General features: G+C 45.5%; 1 protein-coding gene across 1 annotated transcript; it reads right to left on the reverse strand.

The window, feature by feature from the left end:
* Nucleotides 1-12960: 12960 nt before the first annotated feature.
* LOC134295931 (golgin subfamily A member 6-like protein 2) lies at nt 12961-22826 on the reverse strand. Its single transcript, XM_062969429.1, has 4 exons — nt 18977-22826; nt 16878-16983; nt 15247-15442; nt 12961-13047 (listed from the first exon to the last, which is right to left on the reverse strand). Exon 1 carries the CDS (start codon nt 22793-22795, stop codon nt 19877-19879), a length of 2919 nt encoding a protein of 972 aa, XP_062825499.1. The 5' UTR covers nt 22796-22826; the 3' UTR covers nt 12961-13047; nt 15247-15442; nt 16878-16983; nt 18977-19876.
* Nucleotides 22827-25010: the final 2184 nt, after the last annotated feature.

Below are 25010 nucleotides of genomic sequence, written 5' to 3' on the forward strand. Positions count from 1 at the left end.
TTATATTCTGCTCTTCTCAACCCGAAGGGGACTCAGGGAGGATCACAATGTACACATACATGGCAACATTCAATGCCATATGAACATAGAGACAGAGACAGACACAGAGGCAATTTAACATTCTCCAGCTCCAGCTTTGATTCCGGCCACAGGGGGAGCAGCTGCTTCATCATCCACTGTGATACCAAGTCCTCGATGGATACTTCCTCATTCCAAATGCTGCTGGATGATTTTTATGGTGTCATAAATTAGTGTTCTGTTACGCGCTGGGCCTGTAACTATTGTCTTTTGTATAGAACGTATACTTTATGCCCAGCGGGAAGCCAGGGCGCCTCAAAGAGAGGTTCTTGAGGATTTCCTGAAAGGGATGGTCTTTTGAGTCTTTAATGAAATAACAAAGTCTTTATTGTTGAACAAATAATAAATTTTCAAGGAGTCAAATAACACTTCAAGGTTTCCTTAATAAACTGTTGGCTTTTCAATCTTGTCCCCAGGGGACGGGAAATTGGCTTTGGATAACTGTACTTTCTCTGTAAGAAGAAAACCCCCTTATAACCTCTCCTAGGCTGTCTATCATATGGGCCTAGCTGATGTGGGACCCACTACCGATTCCAAATGCGTCTGGGCATCGAGTAGACCTACCAACCAAGGCTTACAGATGTTTCAGCTGGGGTTCCGTGGATCTGTGATGCTGTTCTCTCTCTGAGGTTTCTTTGGAAACTTTAGGGTTGTTTCCCTCAGGAGCTGTGAGGCTGAGAGGCTGGGACTTTTCCTCTGGAATTTCTTTTTATGTTTTCTCTATATTCCTGGATGTTCTTGAGATATGAAGCTTTTCTACGGGATGAGCTGGTCTACGTCCTATAGCTTAGCTTCCTTAAATGAGACTGACTTAAAAATGGCTCCTTCCCTCCCAGAGCCCTGAACAAGGGGCGGAACCAAACTTAATGATGATGGACAGGCGGCCTGCCCTATGACTGCAAACATTAGCAGAAAGAAAATAAAGTTGGAGCTTCTGGTACAGCCGTACCAGCACAATTAGTTAAATTAGCCTCCTTGCATCAGTGGTACTTAAATTTCCTACTTGATAGATACAACTACAGTAGAGTCTCACTTATCCAACGTAAACGGGCCGGCAGAACGTTGGATAAGCGAATATGTTGAATAATAAGGAGAGATTAAGGAGAAGCCTATTAAACATCAAATTAGGTTATGATTTTACAAATTAAGCACCAAAACATCATGTTATACAATAAATTTGACAGAAAAGGTAGTTCAGTATGCAGTAATGCTATGTAGTAATTACTATATTTACAAATTTAGCACCAAAATATCACGATATATTGAAAACATTGACTACAAAAATGTGTTGGATAATCCAGAACGTTGGATAAGCGAGTGTTGGATAAGTGAGACTCTACTGTATCTTTCAAGTTGCTTAGGTCAACAACGAGCTGGGGCTATTTTTTTAATGGTTGGCTGCTCACTCCAACATGGGCTGGCTTCGAACTCATGACCTCTTGGTCATAGTGATTTATTGCAGCTGGCTACTAACCAGCTGCGTCACAGCCTGGCCCTTTTACAGAGCCCCCTCCCCCCCCCCGCCCCCGCCAAAACTTTAAACTTTAAAAGGCAACATTGAGTAGTGGTCTGAGCATTGGACTTTGTAGACTAAGGTTCAAGCACCACTCAGCAATAGAAACCCACTAGATGGCCTTGGACAACTCACACTCTATTAACCTTGAAGTTAGGGCAAATGCAGGTCCTTTCTGAACGATTCTTGCCAAGAAAATCCTACAGTATGTTCACTATAGAGTTGCCATGTCAAGCTCAATGACCTGAAGGCACAAAACAACAACAAACAATAACATTACTCAATGGATCTTCAAAACAATTTGGGCACTAGTCACCCTTGACTTACTCTTTGAAGATTTTTTGCAGATTTTGTGGACAACATATGCAGCACCCACAACGGCAACAGCGGTACAAAATGCAGTGAATGCAGGTACAGTGACCGTTATCACTCCAACCTCAACGAGACCTGCAAAGAGAAAGTACACTTGTTAAAGAATGCTACAGATGCAGGCGAAACATCGGGGGGGGGGGGGGGCTACTAGAACATAGCCATACAACCCAAAAAAACTCACAGAAACCCAAAGAGAAAGTAATCGATGGCACCACAAGTGAGGATCGGGCATACCCTCCTCTTCTCCGGATTTGGCAGAGAAAGCCCTGATTCCTCTTCCGCCATCCCACCTTCTCAGCTGCCCTTAAAATGTTCTGCTCCCTTCTTTGCACAGAATACAGCTAAGCAACAACTGCAGCCTTCTCCATTCTTATTTTTTAGAGAGAGAAAAACACTCTGAACACTCTGGGGCCGGGCTGTGGCGCAGGCTGGTAAACAGCTGCTGCAATAAATCACTCTGACCATGAGGTCATGAGTTCGAGGCTAGCCCGTGGCGGGGTGAGCACCCATCAATTAAAAATAAAATATAGCCCCTGCTCGTTGCTGACCTAGCAACCCGAAAGATAGTTGCATCTATCAAGTAGGAAATAAGGTACCACTTATAAAAAGTGGGGAGGCAAGTTTAACTAATTTACAACATTGGAATGAGGAAGTGAGGAAGTGCCATCAGAGTGGATGATGAAGCAGCTGCTCCCCCCTGTGGCCAGAATCGAACATCCCCTCAGGAGAAGGTTAAATTGCCTCTGCATCTGTTTGTATGTTGTCTCTGTCTCTGTCTCGGTTCGATGTGTTTATGGGCATTGGATGTTTGCCCTATATGTACATAATGTGATCCGCCCTGAGTCCCCTTCGGGGTGAGAAGGGCAGAATATAAATACTGTAAATAAATAAATAGTCACCTGAGAGAACTGAGAAAGTAACTGTCTTGAATGATAGAGGCTCCATGCTTGACGTTATTGAACAAAAGCTGGCGGAGCTTCCTGCCTTTTGAGGAAGCACAACTTCCTAGAGGGAGAGAGATGTGGGTTAGTGAGTGATAAATAAAAGACAATTTAGCAGACCCACATTTAAAGCCAGGCTCGGAAGCATTTGTTGCATCAGGTGCACTGATGATGACGGAGTACTATGGTTGCAGCTACATCTGATAATACCACCATTAAAAAACCTCTTTCCACAAAGGACAAAGCAGTGCCCCGCCTCACTTTCTAAAGTGTTGCAGAATAAGGGAGGTGGGGAGCAAAGTTTCAGCACTTTCCAGGTTGTGGGGTGCATTGAGATGAACTCTTGGAGACAGAGGCGGTCCAACAGTGAGGCGAATTAGGCAGTCGCCTGTGGTGCAAAACATACGGGGGTGCAGTCGAGACTGCTTTTTCTGTTGATTTGTTGTAAAACATGTTTTGGTGCTTAGTTTGTAAAATCTTAATGTAATTTGATGTTTAATAGGCTTTCCCTTAATCCCTCCTTATTATCCAACATTTTCGCTTATCCAACGCTTTTATTTTTCAGTGATTGGTTTGGGGGGTGGCGCCAAAATCCTGTTCGCCTACACTTGAAAAATACCTAGGGCCAGCTCTGCTTGGAGATAACTGTCAGAGAACTGGAACAGCATCATGTCTCAATGCATCCTGGGACCGGAAGAGCACTGAAGACATTATTTTCCAGTATCCTGATCCCCTGCACCTTAGAAACCTTTCTTCAACCAGGGTGCTGCTTGAGTCAAGATGGTTGATCTTTCCATTCGTGTTTGGCCATTAATAAGTGTAAATCCAGTTACAAGACACCAAAGTGTATCTACATGGTTCAACCTTATTCTCCATCTTCATCGCTGTGATACTGCAATCCCCTTCTGCCTTTGTGGACCAAAAACACAAGCAAAGCACCCCTTAATAATTAATTAACTATTAATTAAATAACAATTAAAGTACCATTATAAACAGGCAAAGCTTTGGAAGGCATGCCGCGGGGGCTGGATAAATGGCTTCGATGGGCCACATGTGGCCCCCGGGCCTTAGTTTGGGGACCCCTGTATTAAGCCATCGTAGCTAAGGTGTTGTCAAACTGAATTTATTTTACAATGCAAAAGCCCCCTGAGTCTGGTATATGGTCTCATAACTACAAGTATGCCCCAGTTAACAAGACCTCTTACAAAGAAGGTCATTTTTATAAAACATTTTTTTTGTACAAAACCCTCTGCTTGGCTGGAAGATTTTTTTAGCAGTGTCAGCTTTGGGAGGGCTGGAGTAACACAGACTTTCGCAGTTGGATTGCAGCAGCATGGATGCAGATAACATCCATGGGGCCGGACTGTGGCGCAGGCTGGTAAACAGCTGCTGCAATAAATCACTCTGACCATGAGGTCATGAGTTCGAGGCCAGCCCGTGGCGGGGTGAGCACCCATCAATTAAAAATAAAATATAGCCCCTGCTCGTTGCTGACCTAGCAACCCGAAAGATAGAATCATAGAATCATAGAATCATAGAATCATAGAATAGTAGAGTTGGAAGAGACCTCATGGGCCATATAGTCCAACCCCCCGCTAAGAAGCAGGAAATCACAGATAGTTGCATCTATCAAGTAGGAAATAAGGTACCACTTATAAAAAGTGGGGAGGCAAGTTTAACTAATTTACAATGTTGGAATGAGGAAGTGCTGTCAGAGTGGATGATGAAGCAGCTGCTCCCCCCTGTGGCCAGAATCGAACATCCCCTCAGGAGAAGGTTAAATTGCCTCTGCGTCTGTCTGTCTGTTGTTTCTGTCTCGGTTCGATGTGTATATGGGCATTGAATGTTTGCCCTATATGTACATAATGTGATCCGCCCTGAGTCCCCTTCGGGGTGAGAAGGGCGGAATATAATGTCCCCGCATGGAGCTGGAGCTGATAGAGGGAGCTCATCCGTGCTCTCCCCGGGTGGGATTCGAACCTGGCAGCTTTCAGGTCAGCAACCCAACCTTCAAGTCACAAGGCTTTTATCCCCTAGGCCACCGGAGGCTCCGTCGTAATAGATCAATGTATGTGAAGTTCAACCAACTGGAATCATGTGGGATGTTTACATTCAGAGGGTCTGTAAATGGAGTTTTAATGAACATTTGTAGATCAGATGGGGAACTAAAATAGAGAGGAAGTTTCCTTCTTACCTTTATGTGTTACAATGCTGGTAGAGTCTGGGTTTGTCTGTGTGACCCTCTCATTCCAAGGGAATGGAGAGTTGAATGAGGGATTATTCCTTTAAATTATTATTTCCATAATCATTAATACAGGTTGAAGATTCTTGATCAAGAACTCCAAAATGGGTGGTGAAGATACCTGAACCTTTGCTTTCTGAAGGTTTGGTGGATAAAAATGTATCATGGACAAAAATGTTGTATGACCTGATCCTCAGGATATGTGTATAAAATATATAGGAAACATCAAAATTGTTTTATGTAGACTTGTGTCTCATTTGCAAGATATTTTGGAGAGAGAAAAGTAGGGTTGTCATAAAACATCTCTTCCCAGATGCAGTTCTGAGGCTCTGCCAAGAGAGGGTGCCCATTTCTCACTAACACCCACAGTAATTCTATAATACTCTTCTTTATAGTTTCAAGATTGTTGTTTACTTCGGTTATTTTGCTATCAGATTTTGAAATAATTGTTTAAACCTCAGGAAGTATCTTACAATTAGTATCAAGGTCTAAACAGGGGATTCATGTTTAATATCACTTCACACACAGAGAGAACGAGCCTGAAGAGAATTTGATATTGTTCTGTTATCCGGGCAGAGGCCACAAGGGGGTGCTAGAGAGAGAAGAATAGTCCATTTTACAGGGTTGGAGGGTGGCTTGAAAGAGTTAAACCATTCCCCCCCGTTTTCCTGTTATTCTCCCCACCCATGTTGCTGTCGTGGAAACAATCCTTCTTGATGACATAGGAAGTAGGGAGGGGGAATAACCAGTGAAAATGAGGAAAATTATTTTTCTCATTCAACTCCCAACCCCCCCTCTAAAATAGGCTATTCTTCTCTCTCTAGCACCTCTTGCAACCTCTGTCCAGATAATGGAACAGTACTGGGAATTTTGTGCCCAGTATTTTTGGTAACAAGCATGAAGAAAAGTTTGTTTTCATGAAACCATCAAGAAGTAAAGGTCTCACTCTCTCAGCCATGCTTGTGGACAATTCTGAAGTGTGTTCAAACTCTGGATTAGGGATGCTCAGCCCTCATGGCTGGTTTCTAGGTTTTCAAATGTTTTGCTGGGCCCATATGGCCAGAGGATTTGACTCAAATACACCAGTCACACTGAGGACAGCGGTGATTCTGGACAGGGAAACCAAGTACTAACCATCCCAAGGTATTTTATTCGCATTTTGCTCCTTAGTGGATTTACTTTAAATTGGGGGCAGACAGAGATGGCACTTGGACTCATCTACTCTATGGCATTAATGTTGCTCGACACCACTTGAACTATCCCGGCTCAATGTATGGATCCAGGGGAGTTGTAATTTTACACGGTCTTTAGCTTTTGATGTTGGTGCCTCGCCACACAACTCCCAGGATCACATAGCACTGAGCCACAACTATTAAAGCGGTGTCAAGATGCCCCACTGGGAGGATTGGGCAGGAAGAGAAATCGAAAGCAATCCTTGAGTAGAAGCAACTCTGCTGCCCCTAGTGGGCAAACCAGGAATAACAAGGTTATAGAACCACAGAGTTGGAGGAGGCTCAGTGGAGTTCAGTCTTCTGATCAGTGCAGAATCTCCCATTACAGCATCCCCAGCAAAGAGCTGTCCAGGCTCCTTTGCAGGCATCCAGAGAAAAAAGGAGAATCTGCCACCAAAGTGGAAAAGTGGATCCTTTGCCAAACTGCTTTCAGTGCCAGGAACTTGCTTTTACTATTCAATCAAAATCTACCTTCCTCTAACTCAGTGGTTCTCAACCTAGGGTCCCCAGATGTTTTTGGCCTTCAACTCCCAGGAATCCTAACAGCTGACTCAAAACCTTTAGACCTGGTCCTACCCTCTGGAGCAGTGGTTCTCAACCTGGGGTATGCCGTCACACCCAGGCACCTTTTAAAGTTTTAAGATGTGCTTCTTCCTTTGCCCAGGTGAACTGCAAGGGCCTTACTTAGAAGCTCTGGAAATCCTGTTGTCGAGCAAATTTAGGGTTCGTCCCTGGAGCAGGGACGAACCGATGCCCTATGACCGCAGGTTTCGATCCTGGCCAGCGGGGGCCACTGCGAATTAAAACCCTATTTCCCACAATAATCTCACCCAGATCGTGAAGAGAGAGAACCGAGTTGTCTTTATTTCGAGTCAGCTGACGCGGATGTCAAGACGCAATCACTCGCAGTGATGACATGTCACATAATACAGTGCAGCAATTTTTATAAGCAAAAAGACAGGCGGAGCAATTCAAATCTCCCTCCCCGCCTTTCCCCGCCCAGTTCCACTCTGATTGGCTCTTTGACTGGGTGGCTCGAAATCCCCCCAATCAGATGGCTTCCTACAGTCTACCAATCAGGGACAAGGGGCGGGCTGAGCAGCGATTAATGGACAGCCAAGCCGATTATGAAAAGGATGGATGAGTCAATGGATGATTATGAAAAGGATGGATGAGTCAATATGTCCAATCTACATATGTGTCTGACATGCTGGTCTGGTTTATTGACAAAGGGAGAGCTGTTTCCTGAATAATTGTGTGGATGAAGGGTGAGCTATTTTTCCTTCTGATGGCCTGCTCCAAACTCAGAAGGGGGAACAGCCCAAATAATTGTGTGGATGAAGGGTGAGCTATTTTTCCTTCTGATGGCCTGCTCCGAACTCAGAAGGGGGAACAGCCCGAATAACTGTCCATGCAAGGGTAGGTAATAATCTCCTCTGGGCAGGGTACTCCAGCCCATCCGGGGGGGTGGGGGGCTGTCTGCACGTAGCTGAGTCAAACCTCAGTCACTCTATTTTTCATATATGAGGCATTTTGGGAAGGGAGACATATAGGAATACATTCATAGAATCAGAAATCATATTGCCCACTTCCAGCCACCCAAAGGTCCAGAGTTCATAAAGTTTCATAGGAAAGTCCAGAATCCAAGGGAAAAGATTGTAAAGCATGTGGTTTAAAACTGGCTTTTTTCCTTTGCTAACTCCTTTGTCTGGGTAAACAAAAGGGAGTGCTTTTGTCACTGGTTAAGGAAAGGATTAAGGAAGTTGTTATCTCTTGCCTCAGGCTAAAAGGTCAAACACCTTTTGTGTAGGGATTTTTAGTAAACCACAGTAAACTCCAGTAAAAAATCTCAATCACCTTCTGCTATAAATATATGAAATATAGGACATAAAGTCTTGATTTTTGAACTATCTTTTACAAAGTCCTGGGGGGGGGGCACCTCGATCACAATCCCAGTAACCAAAGGCACTTCAAGTTCAACAATCAAACAAAATTTTATTTTCACAAAGTCCTTGGCAGACTTGGCACACGTAATTAAGTTTGCAAATATAAACAGTCAACTTATAAAACCTTGCAGATGTTCCTTTTTTGCTTTTCCCCTTTAGTTGCTGGGTTAACTTCCACCAAAGGCGAAGAGATCCTGAGATCCTCTTTACCCTAGCCCTGAGCTGCTATCAGAAAGGTCTATAACTATCTAAGCTCAAAGCTAGTTTTTTGAGGCGAAGTTGGTAGGGCTTCTTCCAGTAGCAAAGAAATCCGGAGATGTTCTCTGCCCCAGTGCCAAACTACTATTTTTTGAAAGAGCAGGTCTTTCCCTATTTATGCTCAGTGCTGGTTTTAAAGGCAGGTCAGTACTTACGATGGCTTTGTCAGAGTTGGCCTGGCTTGGCCACACAAGCACATCTAAGTTGTTTCTTCTTCAGTCTAGAAGGCAAAAGGCTTCTCAAAATTGAGCCTTCTTTCCCCAGGAAAAGGGGCGGTCTCCAGAACAAAAGGATACATTTGCAGGTTGCCAGCAGCAAAGCTTTGCAAACAGGCTACAAACTCTGCTAATGGCTAAACTATCAGGTTGCTGCAGAATCTGCAACAGCCCTGGAAGAAATGCAACAGGTGCTGTTCCTACAACTATGAGCAATTTGTAAAATCAAACTCTTTGGAGACGGAACATGGGGTCCCCAGATGTTTTTGACCTTTGACTCCCAGAAATCTCAGCCAGTTTACCAGCTGTTAGGATTTCTGGGAGTTGAAGGCCAAAAACATCTGGGGACCCCAGGTTGAGAACCACTGCTCTGAAGCATCAGAGAACAAGCCTGCTGCCCTCTCCTCCCTGTAGCAGCCCTTGAGGTATTGAAAGACTGTGATTACGTCATCCAATGTCTGCAACCTCTCCTTCTACTCCATCCTCCACCCAGCCAAGAGCACCCTTCACTCCCAAGAAAGCCCTGCCATTTTTGAAACATGCTCCCATCAACTCCAATGGCTCCAAACCACTCCTTCTGCTCCTGTTTACTCACTCCATCGCTTTGGTGCCATTGTGCTGGCTCCGAGGTCAAATGGACCCACTGCACAAAATAGGCGAGAAGAACATGACATAATCAGGCAATTCTTCATGGATTTCCCCCATCAATAGCAATTATAGGGAGGAGGAAGACTTGCAATGAGATGAGAACAGCACCATGCAATAGAAGTAGAAAGGCCAGCTTCAAATCTGGTTTGCCTCCTTCATGTGATAGTAGAGTTGCAGTACCTTAGTCAAGCCTCTGGGGTTGTAGATTGATTAGGCCAGGGGTCCCCAAACTACGGCCCGCGGGCCACATGCGGCCCCTGAAGGCATTTATCCGGCCCGCACCCGTCTCCAAGGAAGGTGCATGCCGCGGCCGCTTTTCCTGCCTTCTCCCTCCCTGCATAAGCCTTGGAGCCTTTCCTTCTTTCTCCCTCTCGCTGCACAAGCCTTTGAGCTTTGGCTTTAGAGCCTTTCCTCCCTCTGCTGCACTAGCCTTTGAGCTCCCTCTCGCTGCCTTGGAGCCTTGCCTTTCCTGCCTTTCCTCCCTCTGCTGCACGAGCCTTGAGCCTTTCCCCGCCTCCTCCTTCGCCCGGTGCTTGCTTTGCTTTGTGTTTATAAAGGTATTTTAGTTATTATTTAATTATTAATTATTAAGGCGGTGTTTTGCTTGTGCTATTGCTGCACAAAGGCAGAAGCTGGTTGGACTACATTGCCCAAGGGGTCTCTTCCAGCCCTCTTCGTTATTTTTATTTGCGTCATCATCATTATTATTATTATTATTATTATTATTATTATTATTATTATTATTATTATTAACATTGAGGCTGGGTGGTCATCTATCAGGGGAGCTTTGCTTGTGCTTTTGGTGCACAAAGGCTGAAGGGGGTTGGATTACATTGCCCAAGGGGTCTCTTTCAACCCTCTTCATTATTTTTATTTGTATTATTATTATTATTAATAATAATAATAATATTGAGGCTGGGTGGCCATCTGTCAGGAGTGTTTTGCTTGTGCTTTTGGTGGACAAAGGCAGGAGGGAGCTAGACTAAATAGCCCAAGTGGTCTCTTCCAACCCTCTTTATTATTTATATGATGATGATGATGATGATGATGATGATGATGATGATTAATATTATTAACATTGAGGCTGTATTTGTTCCTGTTTGGGTTTTTTTTTTACTTCAAAATAAGATATGTGCAGTGTGCATAGGAATTTGTTCAGTTTTTTTTTTTTAAAAAAAACTATAGACTGGCCCCCCAATGGTCTGAGGGACCGTGAACTGGCCCTGTTTAAAAAGTTTGTGGACCCCTGGATTAGGCACTGCCGCTCTGGCTATGAAAGCTAAATATCTTGTAAAACTACAGCTCCTTTGATTCCATAGCACTGAGCCACAGCAGTTAAAGTGAAGTCATTTTGGAAGGGGCTCCTAACTTGAATCTGTCGAATCAAAAAATCAGATGAGCAACAGTTTGGAAGCCGAAAAGCCCGTAAGTAGAGATGCTCATAAGTCAAGGTTCCACTGTATGCATGTGTGAAGATAGATACATAGATAGATAGATATTGGCAGTCATAAAACGTGGAATTATTGAATAATAAATATGGAATAATGGAGCCAAATATTTCCTTACAGAGTTTTTCTCAGACCAAAACTTGAGTGAACCCAACTCGAAATAATGGTATTTTATTCTGGCTGGGTGAGGCATAAGGCTTCTAAAATTCTGGAACAACAGAAAGAAAGACAAGACTCAGCAATCCCAAAATTCACAGCATTGTTGGCATTTATTTCATAACCCAACTAAGGCACATGATGGAGAAGACTGCCCTTTTCTGAGAAAACAAGATGATATAAATACATATGAAGTAAGCAGTTCCTTTTAAAAAGAAATTAACTTCAACTATTTATCCAGAGTGCTAAAACATGTCATTTAAAATAATCAATATTTTATTCATTGTAGGTTCAGTATTTGTTAACCGAAATGTTTGGGACTGAATGTGTTTTGGACTGTGGATTTTTCCCCAAATGTTGGAATACCCATATATGCATCATGAAAAACTTTGAAGATTGATCCAAGACCAAACCTAAAATGAATTTATCTTCCATATACATCTTATGCACATGGCCTGGAAGTGATTTTATACAACTTTAAAAAATTTTCTGCATGGAATAAGTTGTATAAATGGAAAGCAAAGGAATCACTGTCTCCGCCACTCTACAAGATACTAAACGTGTACTTTTCTGTATTTTTTTTTAAAAAATAGATTATATCTTATAAACCTCTGTTAAAAATTTCTCTAAAAGATATACAAAAGTAGCATAAAAGTAATTAGAAAACATTATTACATAGCAGTATTGCTTGAGTATCTTCAGTAAAAATCCTGTAAGTGAACTCCAATAGGAGAATATTTTAAAATGAGCAATTTCGGGTTAATTTTGATGAACTTTTTCCCGAATGAGAGACAGCCTGAATGAACAAAATACAAATGCAAAGATGACAACAAAGGAATGAGATTGTCTCCCTGAGCCTATGCGGGCAATGCCCTCACCCCCAAAAGATGGGTTCATGCCACGTATCTGATAAAAGATTAACTGAGGCTTACCAACTTGTGAAAATAAACCCTGAATTCATTAATTACTTGGTCAAAGCAAGACAAGGTTTCTTTTTTTCTGAAATATTATTGATTCCGTTAAGAAATAATGGATTGGAAGATACAAACGTATAAAAAGGAGTTATTACATCCAGCTTTTGTAGACACAGAAAAACAGTTTTTGCGATGAATAAGCAAAAGACTAAGCTGAATTGGCTTTATGTTTGGTCAACGTAGCCCAGTGCTCTCAATTCTGACCAGCACCCATTCTCTCCTGAGCTCCAGGCAGGATTCTTTTCCTAAAAATGGCATCCCTGATATCATTTAATATAGTCAAGATTTTAAAACAGAACAGTATATGCAGAACAGTTTGTGGGCTTCTCTAGGTCCTCTTTGTGCAATTCTATGGTGTGTTCATGGCCAAAAGAAGTAGCGTTAATTTTTATCCACCATTTCAGGAATCTACACTGGGGCTTTTGAACATATCCTCAGTGCATACAAGGGTCATGCTGGACAGTATTAGTAGAGACAAATTCCTTTCCTAATTTCATGTCTCTAGATTTCTTTTTTAGGTACACAACCCTACCCACAAACCCATTCAACACCCCAGATGTACATCAGGCATCCTCAAAGAAGGACTTTGAAAGTGCCTGAGCTTTTTCCAAAGCAGCCGTCAGGGCTTTTGCTTCTTCTGTATCCTTTAAGGCAGTGCCATGCAACCTGCTCACTACATCGCTCACTTTCTCCATATTTTGGTTTATAGTAAGAGCAACATGCTTTTGGAGAACAGCAAACAGTTCCCAAGTCAAAGAAGGCTCTTGGGTCCCACTGGCAGGATTCACCTTCTGTTTTTTACGGGGCGGTTCTGAATCCTCTCCTTGAATAAGAGCTGATTCACAGCCAACGAGACTCTCCCCAGAACTCTCCGCACGCGTTGACTCTTCGGGCTGTGGTGGGTCCCGTCTCTGGGGTCTATTTAGACTGGTGGGCTCTTGTATTTGAAGGGCTTTGCTTGGATCGTCTGCAACCTCAAGTTCGGAAGGAGGTCTCTTCTGAGCTGCAGCACTGGGAACATAGCCTGGTTTTGAGGAAAACACAACACATGAGACTTCCACAAAAGCAGCCCACAAGCCCTTTTAAATTCTTAGACATATTAGGAAGCAGCACAAGTGGCAAACACAGTGGTTTGATAAAGACCTTCACAGATCCATTGCTCTCACTGGGGGCCCTTCCAGACAGGACCCAAATAATGCCTCCGGTAAAAAAGGATTAGTTCGGGACAAAGCAGGTCCCAGGATTCGATCCCCATAGCCCATTTTGCTCATTCTGGCTCCATGAACATAGAAATGATGCACTTCTCCCCTCCTCACGTCTCCTGGTATGTCATTTCTATGCGCGAGGAGGCCTGTCAGAGAGGTGTCATGACACCCAGTGAGTTTTCACTTATTTTAAGGGCTTTGGGGGGGAGGGGATGATCCCATGCCTGGCGCCGGTCCTAGGTAATTTTCAAGTGTAAGCAAACAATATTTTGGTGCCCCCCCCAAAACCAATCACTGAAAAATAAAAGGTAGAAGGTAGAGCTGAATAGAATAGATAAAAGAGTTACCTTACAAACCAGAAGTTTATTTACATCATTATGTTCATATAGTTACATTACATAGAATTAACACAGCCATCCCACCCACAGCCCAATTCAGTGTCAAGGCCTTGGCTCTGAGTGCTCAGCGTGGAAAAGAAGGGGGCGGAGCCACCTGAATGACGGACATCAAAGGGCAACTTTCCCTGGGCGTTCCAGGCCCCGGCGCCTCAACAGCGCCCCTAGCAGATTTTGTGCCACCTGCAGTTGCTTAACCAGCTTATAGGTTATGCCCATGCCCATGCTCTTCTGAGAGGGCATGGGAACACTGAATCAGAAAAGACCAGATTTTCTGGGCAGGCATGGGGATAAAAACCCATATCGAATCGGGGTTTTTTAAACCCACTTTGGTGTGAGTATTCCCCATGTCTGGAAGCGCCCTGAGTAGAGTTCTTCCCAAATACACAAAGAGTCAAAAGAGGCAAAGGAAATCCCATGGTACCATTTTAGGCATTCAGTCTTGAGGAATAAGGAGGAAACTAGCTTGTTAACAGTACAGGAGAAACCCTGCACCCATACAGCTGCTATCTGAGTTTCATCTACCAACATCTAACACAATATGTCCTTTCTAGGAATGTCTTTGGTCTCCAGGTCATTCTATGACTGGCTTTGTGCATCCTCTCATGAAGCCAGAAGCTGGAAATGTTAAATTGCCTCTGTGTTTGTCTATATATGTCTAATGGCATTGAATCTTTGCCATGTATATGTGCATTGTGATCTGCCCTGAGTCCCCTTCAGGGTGAGAAGGAAGGGTGGGATATAAATGCTGTAAATAAATAAATAATACATAAATAATTCTTCAGGAGTTTTCACAGAGTTGTTATGGAGGACCTAATACATTCTTAGAGAGAAAACCGCAAAGAACTGTCTAGGTCTTCCAGGGTAATTCATTTCAGTCGGGCCCATGTTATTCATCTGGACAGAATGATTCACTGTACAAGGCATTTGGATGCTTCTGGTAGATGTAGAACTCCCTCCTGCAAAACACATCAGACCATGGATGGCACACTGAGTGTGATCAAGCAAGGTGGGGATCACTTAAGTGTGATTCTACCCATCATTCAGTTGGAGAGGCTCACATGAAATTGAGAATTGAGAAGAAAGAAAACCTCTCTTGCCCCTCCTCTGAAGAAAACATCAGTGAAGGAAGGTCAACAGATGAGAAGACTTCCCAGTATTTTCCAAAGCAATGTTTCCATGCCTACAATCACCTGTCCATTGGACCAAAGACTGAGCCAGTAATGTCAGCAGGGTAGACACCAGTCCTGACAGCCACTAGAAAAGCAGAGACCAGCAAGACCCAAGCCTGGCAAACACTTTTGCCAGAATAAAAAAAATCCCTCTGCAAGAAGAGCAAGAAGAGCTGAAGAAATGCTAAGTTCCAATACAAGGGTCTGATCGTGTGAGGATTTGTGGAAAGGGAAAGAGAGTATAGAAGGGGAAGTCTGGCCCCAGAGAAATAAACCCAGAGCCCACTGCTCACTCAGACCTGCAACCCTTGGCCTGCCTTCCACCCCATGGGCTTCCCCTTACCAGTATCAACATGACAAGGTGAAAAGTGGGAAAGGGCTGCACCATAAGTACAAACAGCAACATGCAGGACCATGCACCAGTTTGTCCAACCCTTAGTTCCAGGCTTACTGGGCAGTTCCAGAGGCTGGGCTTTTCCTGTGGTTGTTGCCACTGATGTGACACCGGAAGGCTGAATCCAAGGGCCCTGTAAAGGTGGCTGCTCGTTCCTTCTGATGCCGTGGTTAGATGAAGGGGACCTCAAGGTGTCATCTAGCTTCCTATTCATCGCATTAAGCTTCTCTGCCATTAAATGGTGATATTCCATCTAGAAAGAGGAAAATGTGTGAAAGGAACGAACATTAGACAGTATTGCAGAGTCTTTTAGCAGGTATGGGGTCAGAAGGAGAGGAGGTCAGCAGTGAACAGAGCCTTTAGAAATGCCTGGCAATGGATTACTCCCTCCAATACTCCCTCCAATAGCACATATCAAAGGAAAACTGCCCATTCAGGTACAGGAAGCCCAAAACCCATGGATGCACATGCCTCATGACAGATAATCCCATAGTAAAGTGGATATATATATATATATATATATATATATATATATATATATACACACACACACACACACACACACACACACACACACACACACACACACACTAGCTGTGCCCGGCCACACGTTGCTGTGGCGAAGTATGGTGGTATGGGAAATAAAGTATTGTGGAATTGGTGGTAGTTAAGGTAAAGGGTAAAGGTTTTCTCCTGACATTAAGTCCATTATAAATGGGTTATATAGCTGTGTGGAAGGGCCTGGAGTCTACACTGCCATATAATCCAGTTAAAATCAGATAATCTGTATTTTATAGGCAGTGTGGAAAGGCCTAAATGAGGCCTAGCTCTGCCTATCCCCTTGGCTGAGTGGGCTGCTACGAGACCAAGTGGGCGGAGCTTAGCCTTCTAACTGGCAGCAATTGGATAAAAACAATTATTCCTCTCCCTCTAATTAGGACTTTATTTTTCTTTTTTTGTTGTTGTATGAATGTAGAGGCATGGATGAGGGGTTGTGCTGCCAAGTTTAGTGTTTCTGGGATGTGTAGTTTTGTTGTTTTTTCCTAGGCCGAAATTTCATTACCCTTTTATATATAATGCCAAACCAACAATCTGCCTTCCGATTCTGGTGGGATCCATGAAGGCCAACCATACTTTGCTTTCCTCCCAAGATCTACCTCTGAACATGCTATTGCCATTGCTTGCACTGGACTGTAGGCCTCTGCGGTGACTCTAAGGTAAACCTATCAAAGAGTTTTCTTGGTAAGATTTATGCTGGGTTAGCTTGCCTTTGCCTTCCTCTGAGGCTGAGAGAGGAAGACTTGTCCAAAGTCACTGAGTGTCTTTCCATGGCTAAGCGGGGATTCAACTCCCGAAGTCCTAGTCCAATATTCAGACCATTACACTAGGCAGGCTCCCAATGCCAGATGCTGAAAAATAGAGACAACTGCCTCCAGGACCGCTCTCGGTTAAGCACAAGGATAAATAGCAGCAGCTAAGGAGACAGAAAGGGAAAAGATGGGAAGGGGAGGAGAGGAGGAAAATGAAGCAAAGGGATGGGCAGCGGGGTATCACAACAAGGTCAAGCAGAAATGGCAGGATGAACCTGTGGCAATGCCAAGGAGTGCTGTCAAAAGTGGGCAATATTCAGGAAAACCTGGACTACTACTGTTTCTGAATCCTTCCGTTGCGTGTGGCATATAACATACCTTACTGTCAGCCACACTGTAGACCTCCTCTTCTATTTGCCTGGCATAAGCCTCCAGGATCTTCTTTGCTGCTTCTGAGTCATTATCAGGAGAGATGGTTTTTGCACTGCCAAAAGCAGAGAGAACAAACACCATTACAAAAAACTATTGGAAGATAATAATAATGATAATAATACTTTATGTATACCCCGCTCCATCTCCCGAAGAACTCGGGCAGCTTACACTGGGACAAGCCCAAAACAATATTACATCAATAAAACCAGTAACACATTAAAATCACAGTATAATAACATATCTTGCTGCTGCTGCTGCTGCTCAGTCGTTTAGTCATCGACGACTCTTGGTGACTGGACCAGTCCCGGCCAGAGCTCCCTGTCGGCCGTCACCGCCCCCAGTTCCTTCAAGGTCAAGCCAGTCACTTCAAGGATACCGTCCATCTATCTAGCCCTTGGTCGGCCTCTCTTCCTTTTTCCTTCCATTTTCCCCAGCATTGTGATCTTTTCCAAGCTTTCCTGTCTCCTCATGATGTGGCCAAAATACTTCAGCTTTGCCTCTAATATCCTTCCCTCCAGTGAGCAGCCATTGGGCATTATTTCCTGGAGGATGGACTGGTTGGACCTTCTTGCCAAGGTCCAAGGCACTCTCAGGATTTTCCTCCAGAACCAGAGTCCAAAAGCGTCTCTCTTCCTTCGCTCAGCCTTCCTTATGGTCCAGCTCTGGCATCCATAGGTCACTATGGGGAAGACCATTGCTTTGACTATGCGGACCTTTGTTGCCAGTGTGATGTCTCTGCTCTTCACTATTTTGTCAAGGTTGGCCATTGCTCTCCTCCCAAGAAGGAAACGTCTTCTGATTTCCTGGCTCCAGTCTGCATCTGCAGTGATCTTTGCACCTAGAAATACAAAGTCTGTAACTGTCTCCACGTTTTCTCCCTCTATTTGCCAGTTATCAATCCGTCTGGTTGCCATAATCTTGTTTTTCTTGATGTTTAACTGCAGCACAGCTTTTGCACTTTCCCCTTGGTGATAAGGCTCCTCAGCTCCTCCTCACTTTCAGGCATCAGAGTGGTATCATCTGCATATCTGAGGTTGTTAATGTTTCTTCCAGCAATTTTAACTCTGGCCTTGGATTCCTCAAGCCCCGCACATCGCATGATGTGTTCTGCGTACATGTTGAATAGGTTGGGTGAAAGTATGCAGCCCTGCCGCACTCCTTTCCCAATCTTGAACCAGTCTGTTGTTCCGTGGTCTGTTCTGACTGTGGCTACTTGGTCTTTATACAGATTTCTCAGGAGACAGACAAGGTGACTTCTTACAAAAGTTAAAATAATGTAAAACATAGGCACTAATCCCAATCAGTAGTCAAGTACCATAGGACATGGGCTATGGAGAAGATCATGATGCTGGGGAAAATGGAAGGAAAAAGGAAGAGAGGCCGACCAAGGGCAAGATGGATGGATGGTATCCTTGAACTGACTGGGTTGACCTTGAAGGAAAGGGGGGCGGTGATGGCTGACAGGGAGCTCTGGTGTGGACTGGTCCAGGAGGTCACGAAGAGTCGGAAACGACTGAACGAGTGAGACGACGATTTCAGTAGAGGCATTTTATAAAAGTATTCTTGAGTTAGGCTCAAGCATAAGAACATTTTTGTAAGCCCACCTTATATGTTCAATATCAATATACTGACAAGGCTAAAACTCTGTGTTAACTGACTTTTGGAGCCCTCTATTCTACCAGCACTCTGGTCAGGACTGTCCTCATTACTCATTGAGAAATACAGTTTCAGCTGCATGTGCTACAAGTACACATTGTTTCTGCTGTTGATGTTTGGTTAAAAAAACATTTTTGCTACTACTCTACTGTTGCTCTACTGTGGTCCCATATGTTGCAGGAGGAGGCCCATGAGGAAGACCCCATGGCTGTACTGGATGGCACTAATGCCAGTGACGCCACTGGATGCACAAACCAACTCTCAGCTGAAATGTTTAACTTTCCATAATCTGTTCAAAATACACAAGCTGCAAAATTCAAGGCCCCATCCTGCCATTTTGACATGAAACAATGACAATTCCAAAGCATGTGGTGTTCACAAATACTTACAAATTTTGTACTAATAAGCTGCGCTCCTCTGGAGTGACTTCCCTGTGCCAGGTATTCCTCGATCCAGTACACGAATACGATATAAAAGGTGGCACAGAATCATTGAGGTTTCCAGCTCTGCCAGAACACCCACCTGCACTTCTGAAGAATAATTGAAGAAAAGCAATTAAGAAAGCTTTTTTTTTCTTTTGCATTATAAGTTCTTTTTGCACCTTAAGTATCCTCCCTCATTGCTATGAAAGTGGAGAGTAACTGATTGCAACCAAGCAGACAGTGACAGTCAATTGCAATTATGCTTTTGGAGAAATAAAAAAAAAGTTTAACAAAATGAGAGCTTTTTCAGGCCCCTTCTACACTGCCATATAGAATCCACATTACATTAGAGTCTCGCTTATCCAATGTAAATGGGCCAGCAGAATGTTGGATAAGCAAATATGTTGGATAATAATGAGGGATTAAGGCAAAGCCTATTAAACATCAAATTAGGTTATGATTTTACAAATTAAGCACCAAAACATCATGTTATACAACAAATTTGACAGAAAAGTAGTTCAATACGCAGTAATGCTATGTAGTAATTACTGTATTTACGAATTTAGCACCAAAATATCACAATGTATTGAAAACATTGACTACAAAAATGCGTTGGATAATCCAGAACATTGGATAAGCGAGTCTTGGATAAGTGAAACTCTACTGTACTACTGTTATGATTATGAATATAAAATCCAATAAAAATATTTTCAAAATAATTATTTTACAGTCACAACACTTCACCTTCTGCTTGCTGTGAGCTGACTGCTCAGTTCAGTATCCTGTGTGTTCTTTTTGGCTACACTGCTGTTTTGGAGATTTCCCTAACACATTTAACCTTGTTATCATCTCTAGTATTCTGTCCACTTACATCTCTCCATCATCCACCTCAAGGGAGGCATCCGCCTTGTGCCGGGCAGCCATCTTCCTAAGCAGGGCAGCCCTCTTCCTATGCAGGGCAGCCATCTTGATTTCCCGATATGTCAAATTTGGATGTCGCTGCAGGAAATCTAGATCTTTTTGTAGTTCATCCAGCTCTTCCTGACAATTGTCCAGCTCTCTATGAGAGGAATACTTCAAGAACTTCCATAGGTAATTCTGCAACATATCCGCCACCTTCCTAATACATGCATTCACTTTCTCTTCCAGCACCACCAGTTTCTCCACTGGGATATCATGAAGGATGGCCTCCTGGGAAGTCGCCTCCCCCCACAGAAGATGCCGTTCTTCCTGTGGGACATCCTTCAGGTGAACCTTCAGGGAAAGTGCAAGATCACATGCTTTCTTCCATATGGTGTTCCCTTTTGTGGTGGGGCGTGAGGACCATATATGGCATGGCTCATATGCCACTGCCAGCAAGGCCATCATCTCCTTCAGGGGGGCTTTCCACAGAAGATCCATGTGTTTCTGGAGAGCGCCCATCTTCACCTTCAATTCACCTGCCTGCTCCGGAGAGATACCCTGCACCGCGTCCACCTTCACCTGCAGGGCATCTGTCTTCTCCCAACTCTGCTCCAGTAGCACAGAGCGCCAGGCATCTATTTCCAGCATGATGTAACCCCCTTCCTTCAGTGGATCACCATGTGGAAGGCCCTTCTTCGGCAGAGGGAGGCCCTGTAGAGCATACACTAAGGTAAAAAGATGGGACAGCTTCGCTAATGTGTCTTGGCTCCAGGCAACATCCACGAAGCCCTTTAAGGAATCAAACTCCACTTTCAAAGCAGCTGCCTCCACTGGCGAAAATTGGCTCAAGGTTTCCCGAAGGGCAGTCACTGCCCGCAATGTATTAAGCCATAGGGCTGACCACAACTCAATCACTATCTTGTTTACAGCTGTTGCCATGTCAAAACAGATGTCATGGTACTCACTCCTCAGATCTTCTGCCTCCTTCCTCCACATGTCCACCGTCTTTTGCGAGGGGTCCTGCAGTGCCTCCATCTCCCGCTCCAGTTTGTTCGTCTCTTTCAACAGAGTATCACACCTGTCACCATTCTCTTCCTCTTCATCACTGTCCTCCCAGAAACTGCCCTCCTGATCCTCATCTCCATCATGATGCTCACCACCACTGCTCCCACCACTTTCTCCATCACCTTCATGACTGCCACCTCCCTCTCTGTCGCTCTCATGCTGGGTGGCTTCGTTCACCTCTTCCCTCAGGGCATCCCACCTGGCATCATCTTTCCCTACATTGTGGTCACCATCACTGTGTTTGCTTCCATCTCCATCCTTACCATGATCTTGACCACCTTCACCACAGTCCATATTTCCTCCTTTGCCGCCTGGCTGTGGGTCTCCCATCTCCAGCTGGCTCCTCTGTGGTTGCAAGGCCCTGCCTTCTCCTCCCTTGGGGCAGATCTCCTCCGGAGCAAAGTTCTTGCCCTGATGTTGCCCTTTCTCTCTTGCTGCATCATGCCTGGCACGGCTCTCTTTTCCCTCATCACTGTTGCCATCACCATCGACTTCATGGTGGTCATCATCTCCAGTTTCCTGACTGCTGTCCTCATCACTTTCATCTCCATCAGAGTTGTCCTCAAGGTCACCCTTTCCCTTGTTTTCCTGAAGTGGGGACTGATATGGTCCTTCCTCCTCCTCCACCTCCAAAGCATCCAGCCCGACACTGCTTGCTTTTCCTTCCTGCCAGTCCTTTCCCTTGCTGTGTTGGGTACCTGGTCCCTCACTGGCTGCACCCTTGTCTTCCTCTCCATCACCATCTCCATCATGAGGCTCATGCTCACTGTCCCCACCGCTGTCTCCATCCCCTTCATGAGTGTGGCTCTCATGGTCCCCATCCTCCTCTCCAGGCTTTTCCTCTGCTTCCTTTTCCTTTCTGTATTTGGTCCCAGGTCCATCCCTGGCTGCACCCTTGTCTTCCTCTCCATCACCGTCTCCATCATGATGCTCACCCTCATTGTTCCCACCGCTGTCTCCATCCCCTTCATGGGTGTGGCTCCCATGGTGCCCTTCCTCCTCTCCAGGTTCTTCCTCTGCTTCCTTTTCCTTCCTGTATTTGGTCCCAGGTCCATCCCTGGCTGCACCCTTGTCTTCCTCTCCATCGCCGTCTCCATCCTGAGGCTCACCCGCACTGTCTCCATCCCCTTCATGGGTGTGGCTCCCATGGTGCCCTTCCTCCTCTCCAGGGTCTTCCTCTGCTTCCTTTTCCTTCCTGTATTTGGTCCCAGGTCCATCCCTGGCTGCACCCTTGTCTTCCTCTCCATCGCCGTGTCCATCCTGAGGCTCACCCGCACTGTCTCCATCCCCTTCATGAGTGTGGCTCCCATGGTGCCCTTCCTCCTCTCCGGGGTCTTCCTCCCCTTCTTCTCCTTGGCTGTGCCTGGTCCCAGCTCCATCCCTGGCTGCGCTGTCTCCAGAGCGCTCCCCTCCTCCAGGGTCCTGCTCCTGCCCTTCCCCGCCCTTCTCCTTCCTCCTCCTCGGGCTCCTCCTGCTCTTCCTCTCCCGCAGGGCCTCCACCCTCTCCACCAGGGCCAGGCCCTTCTCCAGGAGGTTCAGGAGCGTCACCTGGGCCTCCTCACTCGGCGGAGTGCCCTCTCCTCGGACCTTGGCCTCCCACTGGCGCCGGGTCTGCTCCAGCTGCCTCAGGCACTCTCCCAGCGGGGTCCGCCCCACCGTCACCCTCCTCCGGAGCCTCTTCCTGCCCCGCACCGCCGCCGAGACCAGCCTCTCCCGCAGCCCCTCCGCCTCCGCCCGCAGGACACGCAGCGCCGAGGCCGAGTAGCGCTCCTCCAGCACCGCCTTCAGGCTCGTCTCTCCGGCCGCGCAACTCTCCATCTGCCCGGAGCGAAACTTCCGAGACTGAGCCACGCGCCACTCTCTCCGCCCTCCCTCCCTCCACGCCCACTGGCGAGTTAACCCTCCCCTATGCTGGGCAAAGCTTATCTGTCAGCGCCTTCTTCCTCTTTCTTTTTCATTCGCTCAGTCCTTTCTGATCTCCTGGACCAGTCCACGCCAGAGCTCCCTGTCGGCTGTCGCCGCCCTCAGTTCTTTCATGGCTGTAGCGCCACAGGACTGTATTCTTTTGCCAGCTGATTGTGTTCCCTTCCCTAAAACGAAAGACCAAACCAGCAGGTGCAGTTCCTGACTCAATCGCCCCAGCAGAGGAACACAATCAGCTGGCAAAAGAAGGCTCGTAGTTTGGTTTCTCCTCCAGAGGACAGACCTGGAAGAGCAAGATTCCTATTCTAGTGTTTGAATTTATTTATTTATTTATTTATTTATTTATTTATTTACAGCATTTATATTCTGCCCTTCTCACCCCGAAGGGGACTCAGGGCGGATCACATTACACATATAGGCAAACATTCAATGCCTTTTAGCATAGAACAAAGACAAGACAAACATAGGCTCCGAACGGGCCTCGAACTCATGACCTCCTGGTCAGAGTGATTCATTGCAGTTAATTGCAGCTGGCTTGCTCTCCTGCCTGCGCCACAGCCCGGACTTCTGAAAGGCTCAGACCAGGAGTGGCTTGGCTTGGCCGGTCTCCCTAGCCCAAGACTGCCTCCTGGGGCTGCAAATAGGATTCTAGAGCCTCACTTTCCAATGAATACCTAGTGAGGATGGCTGTTGTTTCAGGCTTAGGACGACCCAAAGGTGACCCCATCACAGAGTTTTCTTGGCAAGAGTTATTCCAAGGCAAGAGGTTGAGAGAGTGAGATTTGCCTAAAGTCACCCAGTGGGTTCAAAGCCATAGTCTGAGGTCCAAAGGCGGGCAACTAAAATGGTCAAGGGTCTGGAGAACAAGCCCTATGAGGAGAGGCTTAAAGAACTGGGCATGTTTAGCCTGCAGAAGAGAAGGCTGAGAGGAGACATGATAGAATCATAGAATCATAGAATAGTAGAGTTGGAAGAGACCTCATGGGCCATCCAGTCCAACCCCCTGCCAAGAAGCAGGAAATCGCATTCAAAGCACTCCCGACAGATGGCCATCCAGCCTCTGTTTAAAAGCCTCCAAAGAAGGAGCCTCCACCACAGCCCGGGGAAGAGAGTTCCACTGCCGAACAGCCTTTCTCACAGTGAGGAAGTTCTTCCTGATGTTCAGGTGGAATCTCCTTCCTTTCCTGTAGTTTGAAGCCATTGTTCCGTGTCCTAGTCTGCAGGGCAGCAGAAAACAAGCTTGCTCCCTCCTCCCTATGACTTCCCTTCACGTATTTGTACATGGCTATCATGTCTCCTCTCAGCCTTCTCTTCTGCAGGCTAAACATGCCCAGCTCTTTAAGCCGCTCCTCATAGGGCTTGTTCTCCAGACCCTTAATCATTTTAGTCGCCCTTCTCTGGACGCTTTCCAGCTTGTCAACATCTCCCTTCAACTGTGGTGCCCAGAATTGGACACAGTGTGATTCCAGGTGTGGTCTGACCGAGGCAGAATAGAGGGGGGTCATGACTTCCCTGGATCTAGACGCTATTCCCCTATTGATGCAGGACAGACTCCCGTTGGCTTTCTTAGCAGCCGCATCACATTGTTGGCTCATGTTTAACGTTGTCCACAAGGACTCAAAAGTTTTTTTCGCACACACTGCTGTCAAGCCAGGCGTCCCCCATTCTGTATCTTTGATTTCCATTTTTTCTGCCGAAGTGAAGTATCTTGCATTTGTCCCTGTTGAACTTCATTTTGTTAGTTTCGGCCCATCTCTCTAGTCTGTCAAGATCGTTTTGAATTCTGCTCCTTTCTTCTGGAGTGTTGGCTATCCCTCCCAGTTTGGTGTCGTCTGCAAACTTGATGATCGTGCCGTCTAACCCTTCGTCTAAGTCGTTAATAAAGATGTTGAACAGAACCGGGCCCAGGACGGAGCCCTGCGGCACTCCACTTGTCACTTCTCTCCATGATGAAGACGACGCATTGGTGAGCACCCTTTGGGTTCGTTCGCTTAGCCAATTACAGATCCACCTAACCGTACTTTTGTCTAGACCACATTTAACTAGTAGGCTTGAGCAAATTTTTTTGTTAGTTCGTTAAATTCGTTAAAAATTCGTTTTGCAAGTACTT

This window comes from Anolis carolinensis, chromosome 2 (genome assembly GCF_035594765.1).
Source record: "Anolis carolinensis isolate JA03-04 chromosome 2, rAnoCar3.1.pri, whole genome shotgun sequence".
NCBI classification, from domain to species: Eukaryota; Metazoa; Chordata; class Lepidosauria; order Squamata; family Dactyloidae; genus Anolis; species Anolis carolinensis.